General features: G+C 38.5%; 1 protein-coding gene across 9 annotated transcripts in view; it reads right to left on the bottom strand.

Annotated features, from left to right (window-relative positions):
* Apc (APC regulator of WNT signaling pathway) overlaps positions 1–23110 on the bottom strand; it is a 141936-nt gene that overhangs the window by 50209 nt on the left and 68617 nt on the right. For all 9 annotated transcript variants that reach the window (XM_045132437.1, XM_045132433.1, XM_045132430.1 and 6 more), the window contains 4 exons: positions 22788–22872; positions 21689–21890; positions 12809–12917; positions 6798–6911 (listed from right to left, as the gene is read on the bottom strand). In XM_045132437.1, coding sequence (XP_044988372.1) covers positions 6798–6911; positions 12809–12917; positions 21689–21890; positions 22788–22872 — 510 coding nt within the window. The remainder of the gene's footprint in view (positions 1–6797; positions 6912–12808; positions 12918–21688; positions 21891–22787; positions 22873–23110) is intronic.

Raw genomic sequence — 23110 nt, forward strand, 5'->3', positions numbered from 1 at the left:
GTATGCCAGGGCCTCCAGCCACCACAACTGAATTTTAGATGCATGTGTCACCTTGTGTATCTGGTTTAGGTGGGTACTAGGGAATCAAACCTAGGTCTTTAGGCTTTTCAGGCAAGCACCTTAACTACTGAGCAATCTCTCTAGCCCAAGCTTTTTTTAGTATATTGAACTTCATGCACTAGATCTTTAGATCTGGTAAACAAAACTATAAAAATATAAGTCATATTAAACTGCATAGCACATATACTATAAAGATTAATAAACCAAAGCTATTTTTAGTAGTTCAGTGGTAGTAGTTAGCGTGTGTGGTGCCCTGGGGTCAATCCCAAACTCCCTCTCCAAAGTTATTTTCAAAAATATTTCAAAAGATCTGGGCGTGGTGGTGTATGCCTTTAATCACAGCACTTGGGAGGCAGAGGTAGGAGGATCACCGTGAGTTTGTGGCCACCCTGAGACTACATAGTGAATTCCAGGTCAGCCTGAGCTAGAGTGAGATCCTGCCTCAAAAAACCAAAAAAAAAAAAAAAAAAAAAAAAAGAAATTATACCTTTCAAAACTCTCCCTAATTATTGTTTTGAGATAGGCAGGTCTGGAACTCATGATGTATCTCGGTCTGGCCTTACACTCACATTATCTTCCAGCCTTGGTTTTCCAAGTACTGGGATCACAGACATAAGCATCATGCCTGGTGGTTGAATTTAATTTTTATATTTATCTAGAATTAATATAATGTAGTTGATTTATATACAGGATGGTATAACTGTAGAAGGGAAGAACATATGATCTATTTCAATAAACATCAAGGCTTTTTTAAACAGTAGAACTAAGCACTCTGACAGTTATTCCCATTACAACCCAGTAATGTTAAGATTTTCTAAGTACCTACTGCAGCTAAACTACTTGATTTTATGGCAGGCTTTCCCTAGCTTAGCCTGGAACTTGCTACATAGCTCAAGATAGCTTTGAACTTGTGACCCTTCTCTCTGTGCCTCCCAAGTAAGTATTACTTTTCCTTCAAATACAGGTATTAAAAAGATGGTCCAGATTTGCATTCATGCTATAAAGAGACCATCAAATAATCACAAAGCAGCAACTATAGAATGAACTACATAGGACTGAAGAAAACATGAAAAATATTATTATTAATACTGTTTTAAGGTAGGGTCTTGCTTTAGCTCAGGCTGACCTGGAATTCACTTTTTAGTCTCAGGTTGGCCTTGAACTCACAGTGATCCTCCTTCCTCTGCCTATGAAGACCTGGAATTAAAAGTGTGTGCCACCATACTGGGATTTTTTTTTTTCTTTTTTTTTTTTTGGTTTTCTGAGGTAAGGTCTCATGCTAGGTCAAGCTGACCTGGAATTCACTATGTAGTCTCAGGGTGGCCTTGAACTCTTGGCAATCCTCCTACATGCCCGGCTTTGCTTTTTTTTAAAAATACTTATTTACTTTAAGGTGCAGAGGGATGGGCGTGCCAGAGTCTCTAGAGGCTGCAAACTCCAGGTGCATGTGCCCCCTTATGCATCTGGCTTACATGGGTCATGGGGAATCAAACCTGGGTCCTTTGGCTTTGCAGGCAAGCACCTTAACCACTAAGCCATCTCTCCAGCCCCTATTTTTTAAAATTATTAAAAATATATATATATTTATTTATTTGACAGAGAAAGAGGGAGAGAGAGAGAATATGAGTGGGCGTGTCAGGGCCTCCAGCCACTGCAAACTCCAGACGTGTGTGCCCCCTTGTGCATCTGGCTAACGTGGGTCCTGGGTCCTTTGGTTTTGCAGGCAAATGCCTTAGCTGATAAGCCATCCCGCCAGTTCTCCCCCCTCCTACATTTGTTATTTTTAAATGCTAGATTCTATGTCTTTAATCCCAGAATTTGGGAGGCTGAAGCAGAAGGATCACCAAGAGTTTGAGGTCAGCTTGGGATATGCAATGAATTCTGGCCAGTCTTGGCTACGGAATGTGAAAGTGTCTAAGCACAAACAAAACAAACAACAAAATATCAGACTTTAATAAGCTGTGTGTGTGTGTGTGGATGCACGTGCGTGCACATGTGTGTGAGAGGGAGAGAGAGACTCATGCATATGTAGGGGTAAATTAAAAATTTGAGGTGCCTTTGCTCTACCTTCTTTGAGACAGGTATTATTACTTGAGAACAGAGATATGCAGAGAGAAGGGGGAGAAAAGGAAGGGGAAGGAGACAGAATGGACATGCCAGGCCTCTAGCCACTGCAGATGAACTCCAGATGCATGTGCACTTTGTCCATCTGGCTTTATGTGAGTACTGGGGAACTGAACCTGCGTCATTAGGATTTGCAGGTATGTACCTTAACTGCTGAGCCATCTCTCCCACCCAAGACAGGTCTTTTGCTACTACAAATGAGTTGCCAGACTGCAAAGGAATGTCAGACTAACTGGCCCAAGGGCTTCAGGTTCTTCTGGCTCTGCCTCCCACTGTTGTAGGTATGTTGGGATCAGAGATACATGTGCCACTTTGCATCCAGCTTTATGTGGGTGCCATGGAATTAAACCCTGGCCAGCAGCCTTTGCAGGCAAGCACCTTTAACTCCTGAGCCGTCTCTCCAGCTTTTAAGTTTGATCAATACTAATAAGAAGTAGTGTTATAGTTTGAATGTGAAATGTCTCCTGTTGGGCCATGTGTTTGAATACTTGGTCCTTTGGGAAGGTTGTGAAACTTTTAAGAGGCAGAGCTTCCCTGGAGGAAGTGGGTCACTGGTGTTGGGCACTGAAGTTTTCTAGTCCAGCCCCACTTCCTGTTTATGCTCAGTTTCCTGCTATGAAAACAATGTGACCAGCTGTTTCATGCTCCTGCTATCATGCCTTCTCTGCCATAATGGACTGTATCTTAAAATTTAAGCCAAAATAAGCCCTTTCTCCTTTGAGTTGCTTCCTGACAGATAATTTGATTACAGCAACGAGGAAAGTAATTAATACAGTGGAAAAACCCGAATCATTACATTAAAAGACTTTGAAAGCTGAATTGATTTTTAAAAATTAGCTTTAGGGGACTGGAGAGATGGCTTAGTGGTTAAGTGCTTGCCTGTAAAGCCTAAGGACGCTGGTTCGAGGCTCAATTCCCCAGGACCCATGTTAGCCAGATGCACAGGGGGTGCACACATCTGGAGTTCGTTTTCAGTGGCTGGAAGCCCTGAAGCATCCATTCTTTCTTCTCTCTGCCTGTCGCTCTCAAATAAATAAGAATAAAAACAAACAAAAAAACATTAGCTTTAGGGATGGAGAGATAACTTAGCAGTTAACATGCTTGCCAGCAAAGCCAAAGGACCTAGTATACATGTAAGTCATATGCACAAGGGAGAACATGTGCCTGGAGTTCATTTGCAGTGGCTAGAGGCCCTGGCATGCCAATTCTCTATGTAGCCCCCCCCCACCATACGGCCTCAAAATATAAATAAATTTAAAAAAACTTTCAAAAATTATCATTACAATAAATCAAATGTAGCATTTAAAACTAAGTACTGGGCTGGAGGGTTTTAGGTGCTTGCCTACAAAGCCTAACGACCCTGGTGTGATTCCCCAGTACCAATATAAAGTCAGATGCATAAGGTGAAACATGCATCTGAAGTTTGTTTGCAGTGGCTGGAAGCCCTGATGTGCCCATTCTCTTTCTCTCTTTTATCTCATTCTGCTTGCAAATAAATGAATAAAAATATTTCTAAAAAATAAGTATTGACAATGCATGATTTTTAAATAATAATTACATAGTGGGTATCCTAATACTGAAGTATCAAAATTATAAAGCAACTGTTTTAATAAAGAAAAATAGCATTAGAAGTTAGTTTCCAAATGATCTTTGATTGTCAGTCCCATCATAAAAACATGAGCATATAGTCATTAACAGATAAATAATAAAAATGCTTACTGCTGTAGCTATCCAATGTTATGTAGGAACAGAAAACATCAAAGTCGTTTTGTTATGCCACTGAAACATCAATACATCCTTTTTCCTGTAACATTCCAACTTCATTAATTCTCTAGTATAACTGTTAAAGTAGTAAGCTTAGAGCAAATAACATTCTCTAATTCACAATAATTACCATGGCCAATTCATGTAATGTAAAGTGACTGAAGTAATGCTACATTTTTCAAAATATTCTGAAGATGAGTACTCAATTTTCAAAGTAGGTGGTTCTCATTACTTGGCTTTAGAGAAACAACTAAAGTACACAATTCCTGGCTTCCTACATAAATGTTTTCTCCCTTTCTATGTTATCATTCCTTCTATACCAATAAAGTCCTACATCAAAATTTAGTATTTAGAGGATAAATACAGGAAACACTGCATTTCTGTACTAGCATTCTCTCAGTTAAGTCCTGAAGTCTGCCAATGTCCTGATGTACACTGATGTGGAGGATTTCTGATATGATGTCCCTTGTGCTTCTGTTTCTCAACACAAAAATTAAAAAATGCAGTAGGTTATTTTTCCTTTTTCTTTTTTTTTTGAAGTCAAAATACATCTTCAGAAGAACTTTAATGATATAGAAATCATTAAATACATTACATACCATTAAATATAAATAAGGAAGACTTAATAATGAGAGAATTATATGGGAAATCAAAAGTTTCTTTTGTAGGGAGAGCCAAAATTTTAAGGGAACATGAAATTTTCAACATCTGAAATGCCATAAGTGCAGGATGGTATGTAACATAGTAACATAGTTTAGGAATTGGTAAATGAATTTCTGTATAAGCATGCAGCCCTGTGTTCAAATATATGACCCTCACCTTAAATTTTGACATAGTGAAGTGTACCTATCATCCCATGTCCTGATATTTTTCCTTTTTCTACATAACAATCTGAAATATATCATGTTTAGTATGGAGTTGGTATGACTTTAGAAAAAGGGACTAAAAATTAGAATAATGCAGATTCAGGATAACTCTCAAAAATTAGACAATAATATAAATTCCTTAATTTTGAGTGAACAACATATTTAATTGTGAATTTTTAGGATTCTCTTTAAAGCCAAAACAAGACCAGTGACATTGCTTCCATTCAGAGATGCAATTTCTTATGCAAGAAATGGGAGGGGGGGGGGAAAGCCCCAACTATAAGGACTATAAAAAAAACAAATTATTGTCCTTTGCACACAATGTAACTATAGAAAATCCAAAAGAATCTTAAACTGATGAGGAAACTAAGGTAAAGAGTTTGCCGAGATCACAATGCTGGTAAGTAGCAAGTATGGTATTTGAACCAAGGAGTGTGCTTTTGGTCATCCTTTTAAATTGAGAAGGTTTGATATTGTAAAGACACACCATCTTCTTAATCTATATACTTGATGTGATTCTAATCAAAAACTATACTGAGGGCTGGAGAGATGGCTTAAGGGTTAAGGCACTTGCCTACAAAGCCAAAGGACCCAGGTTCAATTCCCTAGGACACATATAAGTCAGGTGCATAAGATGGCGCATGTGTCTAGAGTTTACCAACGGCTGGAGGTCCTAGTATGCCCATTCTGTCTCTGCCTCTGCCTCTCTCTCAAATAAATAAATAAAATATAAAATATTTTAGAAAAGGAAAAATTATTATATTGATTGAAATAATAGAACCTTATTACTACTTTACTTTTTCAAATTAATATAAAGTTTACTTATGATTTATTTTCTTTTTAAATTTTTCTTTTTTTTGTTTATTTTTATTTATTTGAGAGCAATGGACAGAGAGAGAAAGAGGTACAGAGAGAGAGAGAGAGACACAAAATGGGTTGCCAGGGCCTCTAGCCACTGCAAACAAACTCCAGATGCACACGCCAACTTGTGCATTTGGCTTATGTGGATACTGGGGAATTGAACATGGGTCTTTAGGCTTTGCAGGCAAGAGCCTTACCCACTAAGTTGGCTCTCTAGCCCAGAAGTGTGTATGTGTTTTTAAGTGAAAATAAAAAAAAAAAAATTCCTCATGCTTATTTGGGAACAAAGAAAGTAATCATCAAAATTTCTATAGGACTTAATTAGTGGATACAGAAAGGCTAATTTCAATAATAAAAAATGCTTATAGATAGCAAAATTGCTGTTATTTCTTGACATGAGTTTACAAATATGGAAATGTTTTCTATGTAACTCATTTCATCTTATCACAGTTTTCTCTTCTGTTTTGCAAAACTGAAGAGCAGCGGCATATTCTGAATGTTACTCCATATACTTAATGGCAAGACATAAAAATTGAAAGGAGAGCTGAATGAGGCTTAATCATCAGCTACTAAAACTTCAAAAATGCTCTTTGACCCTTATAATTGCAAGGCAGATCAGAACAATATTAAGGAAAACAAAATGTGGTAGAGGCAGAATTACATATTGGTTGTACTGGCCAGGAGTCAGGATAAACTGTTATCTTGAAATAGTTCCTCATAAGACAATTATTAATACCTTGGTAAGGCCAGGTGTGGTGGCGCACGCCTTTAATCCCAGCACTTGGGAGGCAGAGGTGGGAGAATCACTGTGAGTTCAAGGCCGCCCTGAGACTACAAAGTGAATTCCAAGTAAGCCTGGACTAGAGTGAAACCTTACCTTAAAAAAAAAAAAATATATATATATATATATATATATGTATATATATATATATACACATACATACATATGTATATATATAAAACTTTGTTTTCTTCATGGTGCTGACTGTTGAACCCAGAGCACATGTGAGGCAAATGCTCCACCACTGAGCTACACCCTAGCCTCACAAATATCTGTAATAACAAATTTCAGTAAATGTTAACAGCAATGTCATTTGTATAGTGTAGAAACAATTCAGTTACCTGTGCTCGTTTTTCCATATCCTGACAAGTACCCAGTTGTTCTTCCATTGCAACTCTGATCTGCCTTGCTTCATATTCCAATTGCCTTCTGGTCATATCTGTTTGCAAGGAAAACTAAAACCACAAATAATATTAAAGTATTAATAGTTCACTGTGTTTACTAGCAAAACAAAGAGCATAAAGGTATCAACAAGGTAAATAAGTAAGCTAACTGTGTAAGTAATAGACAATGAGGAATTTTTTTTTCTTTTCCTCAAAGGAACCAAAAAACTTGAGTGCAGGTGCGATAGGTTTCTTAGGTGATATGAAGTTAAAGCCTGCCCAACATTACAAATATTGCAATTACACTGGACTGTTTCATTTAAAGTATGTAATCATAACCAGTTAGAGTGAATCTAGCTTCAATTCCCTTATGATTTTTCTCCATTAAAAAGGTAGTATGGGCTGGAGGGATGGCTTAGCAATGCACTTGTCTGCAATGCCGAAGCACCCAGGTTCAATTCCTCAGGATGTGTGTAAGACAGACGCACAAGGAGCACACGTATCTGGAGCTCATTTGCAGTGGCTAGAGGCCCTGGCGTGCCCAGTCTCTGACTCTCTATCTCAAGAATAAATAAATAAAATAAAATTATTTTTAGAAAAGGTACTACAGGGCTGGAAGGATGGCTTAGTGGTTAAGGTGTTTGCCTGCAAAGCCAAAGGACCCAGGCTTAATTCCCCAGGACCCACGTTAGCCAGATGCACAAGGGGGCACTCGTGTCTGTAGTTTGTTTGCAGTGGCTGGAGGCCCTGGCACGCCCGTTCTCCCTTTCCCTCTTCCTCTTTCTCTGTCAAATAAAAATAAATAAATAAAAGTATTTTTATATGTACATACATTCATTTTTTCATTTATTTATCTATTCATTCATTCTTGTGGTGTTGCCCCATAACTTTGTGCATGCTAAGCTCTAACATTAAGCTCTACTCTCCAGACCTGAGGCATTTCTTGTATTTATTAAAAATTAGTATGTTACCATTGACAACATGAAAAAAAAATCAAGAAATAGTTCCTCTATACTTAAGTTTATATTTTCTTTTAAGGTAAGGATTACTTTATATATACAGGCTAAACAGAGAAAATTTCTATTTATAGGATGAAGAAAAGGGGACAAGAAAACCCACATTATATGTAAGCACAGATAAAGTAAGCAAAGACTGATAAAAATCTAAAAGTGAGGCAAAAATGAAATAAATAAAAGTGCTTTTCACGAAATGGATGTTAACTCATAAATGGATGTTAACTCATTAACCTTATTAAAATTCCAAGCACTGAGATAACTGCCGTGAATTCAGGAGAAGGAAAAGAAGAAAGAAAAAGAGACGAAATGACATGATAGGCAGCGGAGTTCTAAGGGGCCATGAAGAGAGAGAAGAGCCATAGATTTTTTCATGCTTTGGATGTCTATAGAAGGCTGCATGTGACAAGTGGTCCCAGCCCTCCAAACTGTGTTGCTATTTAAGTTACTAGTTCTCATGCTTGTCTTTATGTAAGACATCCACATGCAGAATGCATTTAGGTCAGCATACCCAAATTAAGGCTAAAATATAAGCCAGTTTGCATGCTGCTTTCCTATTCCAGCTGAGTTTGTTGTCATTTCTCTTGTCCTCTAGTTCTCAACCATCCCTTGTCCATCCCCCAAATAAAAGTTGAATGTGACATAGTATGTTACAATGTGGTTTGGAGCTGATGTTATAAGTACTGTGTTCACATCAAACATACTCATTAACTTTCTTTCCAAAATGAAAAGAAAATTTGCTTAATAAATTATAAAACACTGCAAATTTGAATTTTCTAATGCTGTCAATGGTCCGTAATATTGCCTTCTGTAGCCTAATAAATACCGAATAAAAAGAGAATAATTTATTTAACAACTGGTCTTTATTTTAAACGTTAAAAAAATTTTAATGCCGGGCGTGGTGGCGCACGCCTTTAATCCCAGCACTCGGGAGGCAGAGGTAGGAGGATTGCCATGAGTTCAAGGCCACCCTGAGATGACAGAGTTAATTCCAGGTCAGCCTGGACCAGAGTGAGACCCTACCTCGAAAAACCAAAAAAAAAAAAAAAAAAAAAAAAAAATTTTATTTTACTGTCATTTGAGAGAGAAGGGGGGGAAATAGAAACAGAGAGAAAGGGTACACCAGGGCCTCCAGTTGCTATAAACGAACTCCAGATGCATGCCAGATCTTGGACATCTGGCTTATGTGGGTCCTGGGGAATCAAACCTGGGTCCTTTGACTTTGCAGGCAAGTGCCTTAACCACTAGACAACCTCTCCAATCTCTGGTCTTTATTTTCAATAGTAACCAACTGCACTTGCATTGCCATATAAACCACACCTGTGACTGTTCTAGGAAGGTGAGTACTTAGGCCTAGGAGTTCTGGCTCCTGACAGCCAACTGTCAATTAGGAAATATAGTGTGTTACATGTTCTTGGAAAATTTTTTTTTCCTTCCTTTTGGCATACTATATTTTCCCAAAGCTACTATCAGAGGGGATGGGGAGATGGCACAGCAGTTAAAAAGTGCTTGCTTGCAAAGTCTGCTGACCTAGGTTTAATTCCCCAGTACCCACATAAAGCCAGATGCACAAAGTGGCACAGGCACCTGGAGTTTGCAGTGGCAAGAGGCCCTGGCCCATACACACTTTCTGATCACAAGTAAGTAATTTAAAAATTCTGAAAGTATTTATTGTCTTTTGCAAGAGGGTAGAGAGAGAGGGAGAGAGAAAGATATAAGAACAAATATGGGGATACTAGGGCCTCTTGCCACTGTAAATGAACTCCAGACACATTAAACACTTTGTTCACCTGGTTTTATGTGGATTCTGGAGAATCAAACCTAGGCCATCAGGCTTTGCAAGCAAGTTCCTTTAACTGCTGAGCCATCTCTCCAGTCCAATCAAAATATTTTTAGAAACCCTATTAGAAGATGAAAAATCTAGGGGCTATGGAGGTGGGTCAGTGGTTAAAAGGTGCTTATTTACAAAGCCTGCTGGCCCAGGTTCAAATTCCCAACTGCCCACATAAAACTAGATGGCTACAAAAATTGGTGCAAGCATTTAGCATTCTGTTTGCAGTGGCCAGAGACCCTGACACATGTGTGCATGCACATAACATGTGCAAACAAATAAAATGAAAAATCTAAGCAAAGAAAGCAAGTTATATTCTATCCAGTCCTTTAAGTCTCCTCCCCTCAACCTCTCTCTCCCCCACCCTGTCCCTTTCTCTCATTTTTTTGTGAGACAGTGTCTTGCTATGTGACCTATGCAGCCTCCCAAAGTGTCAGGATTATAGGCGTGAAACATCATCCCTGACTTATTTTCTCTTCTTAAAGTAGTCTATATAAAATATTTATGGACTAAAGTTTAAATATATAGTTTTGAGATTATTAATGTATTTCAGAAACTTCCCCCAATTCCTTCCTTTTTAAAAATTTTTAATCATGAAAGAGAAGGAGTGAAGTGCAAGAGTGAGACAGAACAAGAGAGAGAAAGAATGAATGAGCATGGGCATGCCAAGGCCTTAGCCACTGCAAATGAACTCCAGATGTGTGTGCCACCTTGTGTGCATATGCCACCTTGTGCGCCTGGCTTATGTGGGTTCTGGGGAGTCGAACCTGGGTCCTTAAGCTTTGCAGGCAAGCACCTTAAACACTAAGCCATCTATTCAGTCCTCTTCTTTCCTTTTTTATGTGTGTGTGGGGAGGGCAGGGCCTAATGCATCTCAGACAGGACTCAAACTTTTTATATAGCCAAGGATGACATTGAACTTCTGATCCACCTGCTCCTACCTCCATAAAGCTACGACTGCAGGTGTGTGCCACCACACATTTTTTATGTAGAACTTGGTATAAACCAGAGTTTTGTGCATACCAGGCAAGCACTCTACCAACAGAATAACAAGCCCTGAGCAACTCTTTTCATAGTATCATCTTATGAATAAAAGTTGATGTGAGAGGGCAGGAGGGATGGCTTAGTGGTTAAGTGCTTGCCTGTGAAGCCTAAGGACTCTGGTTCGAGGCTCGATTCCCCAGGACCCATGTTAGCCAGATGCACAAGGGGGTGCACACGTCTGGAGTTTGTTTGCAGTGGCTGGAGGCCCTGGCATGCGTATTCTCCCTCTCTCTCTCTCTCTCTCTCTCTCTCTCTCTGTCTCTTTCTCTCTCTGTGTCTGTTGCTCTCAAATCAATAAATAAAAAAGTTAATGTGAGAGATGGTAGGTGGGATAAGGGACAGGATGACAGAAATATTACTGCTTCTTTTGACAGCTGTATTTGAAAAAGGAACTGTAGAACTCACAAAAATAATAATATACATGCCTATAGTTACTGTCATTTATACCTGGAATAAGGTTCAAATTACCTTCAAGATATTTTAGTTGCAGAAAGTATTGGGCCTGATTTTCATAATAGTATACAAAAAGCCAGACAGATTGGGATAAACATTTCTATAGAATATGTTTGGAAATTTAACATATAGAACTAAACAACAACAACAAAAACCTCAAATCACAAATCTGAATACTTGGGGCTGGAGAGATTGCTTAGTGGTTACGGTGTTTGCCTGCAAAGCCAAAAGATCTCAGTTGGATTGTTCAGGACCCATGTAAGCCAGATGCACACGGGGACACATGCATATAGAGTTCATTTACAGCGGCTAGATGTCCTGGTGTGCCCATACCCTCTTTCTGCCTCTTTCTCTCTCTCAAATAAATAAATAAAATATAAAAATATCAGAATATGTGATGGGGGTGGTGGTGCACACCTTTAATCCCAGCACTCAGGAAGCAGAGGTAGGAGGATCACCGTGAGTTTGAGGCCACCCTGAGACTCCATAGTGAATTCCAGGTCAGTCTGGGCTAGAGTAAGACCCTACCTCGCAAAACAAAAAACAAAACATAACAAAAAATCAGAATACTTTAAAAAAAAAAACAAAAAACACCCAAATACTTGCCTCGTGAAATCCTGATTCAAACTTAACAGGTTTGCTCAACTGGGAACTTAAAATTATTATCTGTTGGAGCACAATGAATACTTATTTTTAATTTATTTATTTGTAAGCAGACATACAGAAAGAATGAGAGATGGGGACAGAAAATAGGCAGGCCAGGGCCTCCAGATGCATGCACTACTCTGTGCATGCAGCTCTATGTGGGTACTGGGGAACTGAACCCAAGTTGTCAGGCTTTGCAAGCAAGTGCCTTAACTGCTCAGCCATCTCTCCAGCGCCCCCCTTTTTCCATTTTTTATAATATTTTATTTATTTATTTGAGGGGGGGTGGACAGAGAAGGAGAGAATGGGCATACCAGAGCCTCTGGCCACTGCAAACAAACACCAGATATATGTGCCACCTTGTACATTTGGGTCCTTAGGGCTTTGCAGGAAAGCTCCTTAACTGCTAAGCCATCTCTCTAGCCCTCTTTTTATTTTTTAATAATATTTTTATTTATTTGCAAACAGAGAGAGCGAGTGAGCATGTGTGTGTATGTGTGTGTGTAAAAGGAGGGGGGAGGCAGAGATGGGTGCAGCAGGATCTCTTGCTATTGCAAATTCACTCCAGATGTATGTGCTACTTTATGCATCACTCTTTACATGGGTACTGGGAAATAAAACCCACGCCAGCCAGCTTTGTAAGCAAGTGCCTTGAATCACTGAGACATCTCCCCAGCTCTGAACATTTATCTCCTATTAAATAAAATTTCATTAACCAGCTAGGTGTGGTGGTATCTGAAATTGAAGCATTTGGAAGTTGGATCAGGAATTCAAGGTTATCCTTGGCTAAACAGTAAACTTGAGGCCAGCTTGGGCTACATGAGACCCCATCACACAAAACAACAAAAAACCCCCCAGAAAACATTCGTTAACTATTATATATTCAGGTTAAAAGTGGATTAAGACACATTACAGTTTATTACATACTCAAGTTATCTTGAATTCTTAGTGGATGACTTAAATTGTGTTGCTAAGTTACTTACATTTTCAGTTAAAGGAAGGCTATCTATTCTTTTAGTGAGATTCTGAAGTTGAGCATAATACCAGTCTTTTTCCTTTTCTTCTTTGTCCAGATCAGCAAGGAGTAATGATCTATTTTTAAAAGAAAGGTAACTTTATTCAGTGCTGCATGAGAGCAATTTTTACCAGCTATTATTGTAAAGTCTTCTACTTAAACCAAAATAATAATGAATTACTGAAAAATAATAATTTGGATTTTTGAAGGTAGGACTTAAACAATATTATAGTCCCTAAAAACTGAATATTAATAGAAAGTTATTACTTTACTCCCTAAGTAAGCTAATATTCATCTTTATTACTTACATTTTAACCACAGACTTTGTTATATACTTACTGTCTAAGAATAGGATGAAAAGTAAAAGGTACTGATATAACAAAATTCAAAGCTAGTGTAGGAACAAACAGTATACTAATGGAATAAAAAGAAAAACATTATGCTAGAACACAAAGTGAAAAGTATTGGAAGATGCTACCTTGGATACAGTGTACTTTCTGCTTCTTACACTTGAATTATAAGATATGTCATCTCTGTGCAGTTAAGAGAAAGTTATTCTAAGGAAGAAATATTCGGTTTGGAATTTGAATTTATGTAATTCTTGAACAACCCAATCAAAAGTATCCTTAATAGCAGGGTGTGATCAAGGCGCCCCACATCTGATCATTATCAACACACTACAAAAGAGTGTTTGTTACTAGACAAAATGTAGTAGGTAAAAAAAAAGTCTATCTTGTTTTGAGTGGCTATTTCCCAAAGAAATGCACATCACTTTCTTGTGCATACTTTCAGATCTATTCTATAAGTAATGCAAAGAGCAATGTGTATAATTACATCTGCATTTTAAATATAAATATTAGCTTATTAGTGTATATGTTGCTCTATACATTTTTTCATTTGCAAATGTATTATGTATTGGAGGTCATTCCACAACAGAACATAGAGGTATTGTGTTTTTTGCTAGCTGTACAATATCCTATGTAACTCACAGTACCAATGAACCCATGAAGGAAATTTACTATACCCATTTCTTTGTTGGGAAGCACTTAGGCCTTTTAAATATTTGGCTATTATAAGTAACATTACAAGGAATGTCTTGCCGGGTGTGGTGGTGCATGCCTTTAATCCCAGCACTCAGGAGGCAGAGGTAGGAGGAACGTTGTGAGTTCAAGGCTGCCCTGAGACTTCATAGTCAATTTCAGGTCAGCCTGGACTAGACTGAGACCCTGCCTCAAAAAAAAAAAGTCTTTACACACTCCAATTTACACATGTGCAAACATGTACAAAAGATAAATGGAACTTATTGTCCTTATTATGTGTTACACAACTTATGCTTTCACCACTTTAACAAATTTAAGCATTTGATTCAAGTGCTTCATTTTTATATATTTTGATTTTTTAAAACCTGCATATCACTAGGATTTTTTGTTGTTGCTGTTTTTCAAAGTAGGGTTTCACTCTAGCCCAGGCTCACCTGGAATTCACCATGTACTCTCAGGGTGGTCTCGAACTCATGGTGATCCTCTTACCTCTGCCTCCTGAGTGATGCAATTAAAAGTGTGTGACACCATGCCTAGCTATTACTACAATTAAAAATTTTTAAATTTATTAATCGAGAGTGACAGAGAGAGAAAGAGGGGGAGGGAGGGAGAAAAAGAGGAAGAATGGAGGGAGGGAGGGAGGGAGGGAGGGAGGGAGGGAGGGAGGGAGGGAGGGAGGGAGGGAGGGAGAGAGAGAGAGAGAGAGAGAGAGAGAGAGAGAGAGAGAGAGATTGAGAATATGGGTGTACCAGGGCCTCCAGCCACTGCAAATGAACTCCAGATGCCACTAAGCCATCTCTCCAGCCCCTATTACTATGATTTTTATGTGTGGATATGTGTACATGTGTTTGTGTATATGAGTGTATGTGTGTACAGAAAGAGGACAGCCTCAGGTGTCGTAAGGAATGTCTACCTCCCTGAGACAGGGTTTCTCACTGGATGGGGAGTTTATCAATTAGGACAGACTAGCTGTCCAGGAAGCTCCATAGATTTTCCTATTCCTGCCTCCTCAGTGCTAGGATTATAGGTATGTACCACCATGCTGGCATTCTTTATACAAGTTCTGGGGACTGAACTTGGGTCCTCATACTTTACCAACTGAGCTATCACTATGATTTTAACTTGATTTCTCGTCATGTGAGCTAAGCATTTTTCCATGTTTATTAATAATTCTTTTTCTGTGACTTTCTTACATACTGGGAAATGATAGTATTTTTTTTGTCAGTTACTGAACTGCGTATGTATTTCTCAATTTGCACCTAGAATTTGGTCCCATATAGAGTTGTTTTCCACTCTGATGATATCGTTATTTTTAAAGTTGTTTGATACTTCCTTGGTAAATGTGGGAATGAACGAATCATAGTTGTGATTATAATTGTGTGTGGAAGGTTTCGTTCTTGTTAAAATCTCCTTTATTGGGCTGGGGAGATGGCTTAGCGGTTAAGCGCTTGCCTGTGAAGCCTAAGGACCCCAGTTCGAGGCTTGGTTCCCCAGGTCCCACGTTAGCCAGATGCACAAGGGGGCGCACGCGTCTGGAGTTCGTTTGCAGAGGCTGGAGGCCCTGGCGCGCCCATTCTCTCTCTCTCCCTCTATCTGTCTTTCTCTCTGTGTCTGTCGCTCTCAAATAAATAAATAAATAATTTTTAAAAAATCTCCTTTATTTACTGAGAAACAAATTTAAAAATAAGTAATCTTAACAGTGATAAAATATATGAACAGTAAGCCAGGCACAGTGGCGCATGCCTTTAATCCCAGCACTTGGGAGGCAGAGGTAGGAGGACTGCTGTCAGTTTGAGGTCACCCTCAGACAACATAGTGAATTCCAAGTCAGTCTGGACTAGAGTGAGACTAGAGTGAGAAAACAGATAACAACAAAAACAAAAACAAACAAACAAACAAACAAAAAAAGACCATGAACAGTGAGAAAATACATGGGCAGGAAGAAAGCACCTATTGATAATCTAGCCACTTTGGAGTGGTACAGATCTATGAGAGGCTATTCCTACCTTCCATTTTGTACAACAGGAACAGATAATATCACTGCAGGAAGCCTTAAGCCCCTTCAATCTGGGCACGAAAACATAATATTTGATTCTGTTTCTCAGATTTTCCTAGTTAGGACCTGTAGAGCCTACCAGGTAAAAGTTAGGGAAGAGTGAGGCACATGGTAATGGTACTGTCTTCTCTGATTATTGTTCAGTAAGTTTGATAAAACATAAGGCAGGTGCTAAAAATGCTCAAGCTGACAGATCAACATCAGTGTTGATGGTGGAGTGAGTGACAGGTTAAAGATACTGAGACCAGTTGTTACTATCAAATTTAATAAGTAGTAAATGCTCTGGGGAAGCTAAGGTTACAGGGTCTTAAGCCAAAATAACAAGTGGTAAAATGAGAGGAGCTGACTTTGTGGTTCACATAACAGTTCTTAAGGCTCAGAATGAGACAGGGATAAACCTAAAGCCTATTCTGTGATTGTTAATAGTCTTCTTTAAAAAAGCTTTGTCAGCACTTCTGGTTAAGGTAGAAGAATGGAAGCCACCTGAAAGAAACTAGGGACAAAGGAGGAAGATTCCAAATAACTCACCCTTCTTGTCAAAAAATGAAGGACCGAGTAACTAGCAATCTAGATGGTAGTGAAAATGGAGGAGAATCAAGAAGAAAGCTGACTGCCCATCATGAAACATGCCACCTCTACCACATCTGTTGGGGTTCAGGAGAAACTGCAGAGCAAGTGGTGACATGAATACTGATCTCACTGCTAGCCTGACAACCAGCTCCAGGTCAATGGTGACAGAAACTGTGGTCAATCAAAGCCTATCAAAGGAGAAATCCAGAGGCTACAGAGAACTCATCACTAATCAAACTGGTAACAGTAAATAAATAAAAATATAAAAAGACTCTCCTGTTTTAGGCTGGAGAGATGGCTTAGTGGTTAAGGTGCTTGCTGGCAAAGCCAAAGAATTCAGGTTTAATTCCCCAGTACCCATATAAAGCCAGATGCACAAGATGGCACATGCATCTGCAATTAGTTTGCAGTGGCTAGAGGCCCTGGTGCACCCATTCTCTTTTTCAACCAAATAAATAAATATTTTTTTTTTTACAAAGGACTCCCAAACTTCTAACAAGCCTGCCCTGGCTCAGGGAACACTGCAGAAGAGAGGGCAGAAAGACTGTAAGAGCCACAGAGCGGGCAGGAGTACTCGGAGGCATGTGTTTCCCCCCCACTCCACCCACAATCCCACTAAGGAGGACCCTCAGGGAAATGGGAACCTGGGGAGGGGATAAAGAATACAACCTGTTATAATATATGAAATTTTAAAAATGCCTTTTCAGACTGGAGAAATGGTTCAGTAGTCAAAGGTGCTTGCTTGCAAATCTGCCAGCTTAGATTCAATTCCCCAGTACCCAACTATAAAGCACAAAGTGGCACATGCATTTGAGTTCGTTTGTAGCAGTAAGAGGCTCTGGTGTGCCTGTATATTCTTTCTTTCTCTCAAATACAAAAACTAAAAAAAATTAAAAAATGTTTTTTCTTTGTAAACCTCTTGCCTTCTTAGGCCTGTTACTAGCTCAGAGTCATCTAAAAGAGTATGACACATAAGTAGTAGGCATAAGTTGACAGTTAACATGACAATAGCTAATATTTATTGAATTGGATGGCTTATGTACAGGCATATTGCTGAGGACTTAAAAAAATCCTAATCCTCATGACATCGTATTTTTAAATTTATTTTTATTTTTATTTACTTTTTTGAGAGCGACAGAGAAAAAGGCAGATAGAGAGAGAGAGCACAAGCAAGAGAGAGAGAATGAGCATGCCAGGGCCTCCAGACACTGTAAATGAACTCCAGACGCATGCGTTCCCTTGTGCATCTGGCCAACGTGGGTCCTGGGGAAAAGACCCTCGAACCAAGGTCCTTAGGCTTCACAGGCAAGCGTTTAACCACTAAGACATCTCTCCAGCCCACAACATCCTTTTATTTTTCTTTCAGTTTTCTGAGGTAGGGTCTTACACTAGCTCAGGCTGACCTGGAATTCACTATGTAGTCTTAGGGTGGCCTTGAACTCTTGGCGATCCTCCTACCTCTGCCTCCCGAGCACTGGGATTAAAGGCGTGCGCCACCACACCTGGCTGAACATCCTACTTTTTAAAAAGTAAATTTTATTTATTTATTTGTGGTGAGAAAGGAAGAGGGAGAGACAGAAGAGAACGGGGAGTGGAAGGGGGGGGGGGAGAGAGAAAAAACATGGCACACCAGGCCCCCTTGTCACTGTAAACAAATTCCAGATGCATGTGCCACTTTGTGCATTTGGCTTTCCATTCTGGGGAATTGAACTCAGGACTGGCAGGCTTTGCTTTAACTACCAAGCCATCTCTCCAGCCCATACCTAACATCTTTTGAAGATATCATTTCTTTTACAGACTACAAAAGTGAGGTTTAGAAGGGTTATAGAGTACTGAAAACCCTTAGCCACTTTCTAGCCCTCATCTTGGACAACTTGGAAAAATCAAATGAAGAAAGAATGAATATATAACTTAAGAAAAGTCTTGAAAGAAAAAAACAAAGGTGGGAAACAATCATCAGAGTAGCACAAGAGAATTTTTTAAAGTTGAAGAAAGCAAGTTTCTAGATTACAAGGGCAAGTGGCTATTCAGCATGATGAAGAAATCATGCAAACTAAAGCATTTAAACTTCTAAAGAGGAAACACAGTCACTACAAAGAAATGAGAAACAGATTGGTCTTCAAAAACTCACCAGTCACCTTAATGTTTATTTTTTTAATGATGTATTTGTGTTGTGTGTATAGATGTGTATGGTGTGCATGTGTGTGCCACTGTATGTGGAGGTCTGAAGATACCCTCTAAGTGTTTATCACCTCTTTACAACCTACTTGAGAAAGGTATCCCTTCTTGTCTTCCCCCCACCCTGCACACCTGCACCAGTCTAGCTGGCTACAGGTTTCTGGATTTTCTTGGCCCCACTTCCCACTGATGTAGTTAAATTGGGCATCATGTGCCATTCTGCAGGGTCTGGCTTTACACAGTTGCTGGGGAATCAAACTCAGGCCAGCAAGTGTGCCACCAAGTGCCATTAACCACGGAATCACGTGTTGTATAGCTTTTTCCTCCAAATTGAAACATTCCCTTCTGGAGGGAGGTATGAGGGTCATAAAGACTTCTGAGTAAACCTGTAAGATGGAAAAGGCTCAGAAAACTGCAAGAATCACAAGCCCCTTCCCAAGGCTATGTAGGCAATAAATAATTGTTAGGGAGGGATCTTGGGTGGGGCATTCTGCAAGCTGGGCAAAGAGCTCCTGAGATGCAGTTTCCATGAGTCATCATTCATGCTGAGGTAAGCATTTCCATGATACAGCTGCTGTTTGGTCACCCAAGCTCCTCTAAGCAACTCCTCACCCATTCTCCTGTAGCAATCCTAACAGACCCACTGGCTTTATAAACCTAGACTAGTATGGAATAGTTTCTTTGGTCTGCAATTGGTGACCCATCTGTCTCATTTTGTCTTACTAGGAAACAATACAGCATAATTTAACTTTTATTAGTATCAATAAAATGAAATTAAATACACAATTGCTGCATTTATAGAGTACAGATTCAACAGTCATAGAATAGAAAAAGAAAGAAGGATATTGTTTAATCTCTATATCTCTCTCTGTACCAGTCTATCTCTGCTTGAAAGTAAATGAATAAAATATTTTTAAAAATATGTTAGATATGTGTTTTAAAAAATATTTTGTTTATTTATTTACAAGAGAAAGAGAGAGACAAAAGAGAAGAGAAGGGAAGAGAGAGGAAGAAGCAGATAGAGAGAGAATGGGCATGTCAGGGATTCTAGCCACTGCAAACAAACTCCAGATGCATGTGCCACCTTGTGTATCTGGCTTATGTGGGTACTGGGGAATCAAACCTGGGTCCATAAGGTTTGCAGGCAAGCACCTTAACTGTTAACCACTCTCTCCAGCCCTAGCTCCAAATTTTTAAACATAAAAATAAAGTGAACCTAGTGATGCTAATAATCAGTCTGCCAGGGTTGAGAACCTTTGAATAAAACCATATTAGTTATTAGTACATCTTTCTCTTCAGATAAGTCAATCCTTTTTATTTTTTCAAGATAGGGTCTTGTACTAGCCCAAGATGGCCTGTGTACACTCAGGCCGGCCTCAAACTCATCACAATCCTACCTCTGCCTCTCTAGTGCTAGATTAAAGGTGTGTACCACCACCATGCCCAGCTAAATCAATCTTTTGTGGCATGTAATCATGTCTGAAGTAGAAGTTGAGCCATATTCTGGGGATGAAGTAAGCTTTTCATGGATTTAAATTCAAAACCTTGGAACACTGGCAAGAAATAAGTAATACCAAGGCAGAAAACAAGAACTCACCCTTCAAGTATCAGAGACATTTAGATAAAAGGGGTATTTTATTATAAGTACTCATTACTAATAGCTGTAAGCTAGCATTTGCAATAAAACTTATTTCAAAAATTAAATCTGGGGCTGGAGAGATGGCTTAGTGGTTAAAGTGCTTGCCTGCAAAGCCAAAGGGCCCAGGTTTGATTCCTGAGGACCCACATAAGCCAGATGCACCAGATGGCTCATATGTCTGGAGTTTATGTGCAGTGGCTGGAGGTCTTGGTGCACCCTTTCTTTCTTTCTCTCTCTCTCAAATAAAAAAAAAATATATTAAAAAAATTAAATCTTTCTCCAAAACTCTTTGCTAGTAAAACCAGACTCAAAATAAGTTACTTATAAAGTTGGTATGCTCCCATGTCCTTTGGCTCTTAAAATGAAAGGGGACAAGGAGATGGAGGAGCATGGGCTCCAATTTACTCTTTATTTTCCAGGATAGTGTTCTACTGGTCTAGGTTTAGGGTAGAAAATAAAAACCTGAAAAGTTAAGAGATGAAAGAAAAGCTTAACTTCACCTTTGGTAATAGATGGACACACCCCAAATTATAAAGTAATAAAAGGCCTTTTGCTACTCACTGAAATATTTTGGGTTATTCTGTTTTTTTCTTTTAGGTTTCCTTATGGCATTTTGGGTATATTCTATATATGGTCTCAATAACAATTTCCACAAGTATAATTTTTTTTTACAGAGGTCACAGAGCTAATATGTAATGCACATTTATAATTTTGAATGTGTAATAGAACTTTTAGGGATAAGAAAGATAAGATAACATCTGTGCATTAGGGGATATTTTGTGAGTCAACTAACACTAATAAGCATTCTTGATAATAACCTATATTCTGGCATTTGTGGAAAGATAATCCCTATTTTAAAAAAAGAATATATTAGCTATAAGACATGTGAACTTATTCCATATGTCTAGCAATTTTTTTAGATAAGAAAATTAATAAGTGAGAAGTATTTCATTTGTGGTCACTTGTGATAGGCATTCCATAATAGAGTCATATTATACTTGATCTAACAGACACAGAGCCTTTACTTCAAAAGATAACCAGAAATTCAATTGAAAATTGCTTATATCTTTAACAAGATATAAATACCAGGATTAGGCATATTACACAATGTATAGAATATTTGAAAGATTTAAGTAATAAAACAAGTCTGTAGAATCCCCAAAAATTCCATCTTTCCATTTTTATATTTAATATATAAATATGATTAGCAGCATTCTCTCTTTATACTGACAATATAAAATGTTCTTTGGGTGTCAACTATTCCTACCATGAAACCGTGAGTGATATCCTTTGTTACAAAGAACATCGATAAATGCAGAGTATATGGTAAGTCAGCACTTACACTATCTAATGAGCAAAAGTTACCTTTCTTTCTCAAGCTCTTCTAGATATCCAGTACTTTCTCTGCTTCCATTTACAAAGACTCTTCTTGGAAACGACCCCATGGGAACAGGACTACCCTCTCCTGAACGACTTGATACAGATCCTTCCCGACTTCCGTAAGACCGGAGGGACATTTTTGACCGTAGTTTCACTCCAAGGAAATTGCTGCTATCTAAGTTAAGTTCTAAATAAAACAGAGACAAATTTTTATGCAGTAACTGCCTTAAGTCATGAAAAATATTCCTAAAGTTAACACATTATTTTGAAAATAAAATTTTTTGTTGCTTTCTTGAGGAAGGGTGCTTTGGCCCAGGCTGACCTAGAATTCATTATGTAGTCTCAGGGTGGCCTTGAACTCATGGGGCTCCTTCTACCTCTGCCTCTCAAGTGCTGGGATTAAAGGTGTATGCCATCATGCCTGGCAAAAGTAAAATTTTAGGTTTATGTTTAAATTATAAATATACACTAAATAATTATTTTGAACCGGATTCAACTGTCTCTGTGAAGTGAGCTTGAGTCAGGAAGAAAGCAAACATGTCAAAGGAAAGCTATAGAAACTGTCTATCCTTAAGATTCCCTCTAGATATTATCTAGACCATAAAAGTAAATTCACTGAGTAGTTTCAATTTTTACGAAGTACTGTGCCTGCCTGACATTGGTATTTTAGATAATAAAATGAGAATGACATTTAAAATTTTCGGTTAAAATGGCTTATAATCTGCTTATGTATGTAAGAAGCATTTGTATCCCAAATGAAACAGAGGAAGACAATACTCCTTCAACATATTTGCCCTGAAGTCTGTGGCATACTGAAGTGTTGGTTAGTGACTGGCAGGATACAATAAATTTTAAAATGAGTTTGGAACTTTCAAAGAAGAAATCAAAAATCATATCATTAAAAACCACTTAAATGTTTACCTAAAGAAATGACAGCAAAAAGACTTGATTTGTATTTGTACTTGAACAATTATATCCTAATGGATAAGACAGAGATAATACACAAAGAAAACTGATGCGAAACCAAATCAAGAGTAGTCAATCTGAGCCTAAAAATTACTTTTAAACACCTTTAAAAATCTACCTTTAAGACGTTCTAGTAAATCCATCTGTCCAGAAGAAGCCATGGCTTCATCTTCAATACTTCCTTGTAGCTGCTTAAGTACTTCCTATGGAAAAGAGACCATTAATATATTAAAGCAATGACATTCTAAAAACCTCTCCAAGACAGGATTTTGTATTTTGGCATTTAATTATCGTAAGGAAAAATGTTATTTCAGTTCCTGAAACCAGGCCATCAGCTATAAAGCATATTAAATATACAAATCATTGTTCATTGTGTTACATCCCAGTAACAGTAATAGTGGTAATTATATGAGTATGGGAATATCCACGGAAGATGCTAGA

This window comes from Jaculus jaculus, chromosome 13 (genome assembly GCF_020740685.1).
Source record: "Jaculus jaculus isolate mJacJac1 chromosome 13, mJacJac1.mat.Y.cur, whole genome shotgun sequence".
In the NCBI taxonomy this organism is placed as follows: domain Eukaryota; kingdom Metazoa; phylum Chordata; class Mammalia; order Rodentia; family Dipodidae; genus Jaculus; species Jaculus jaculus.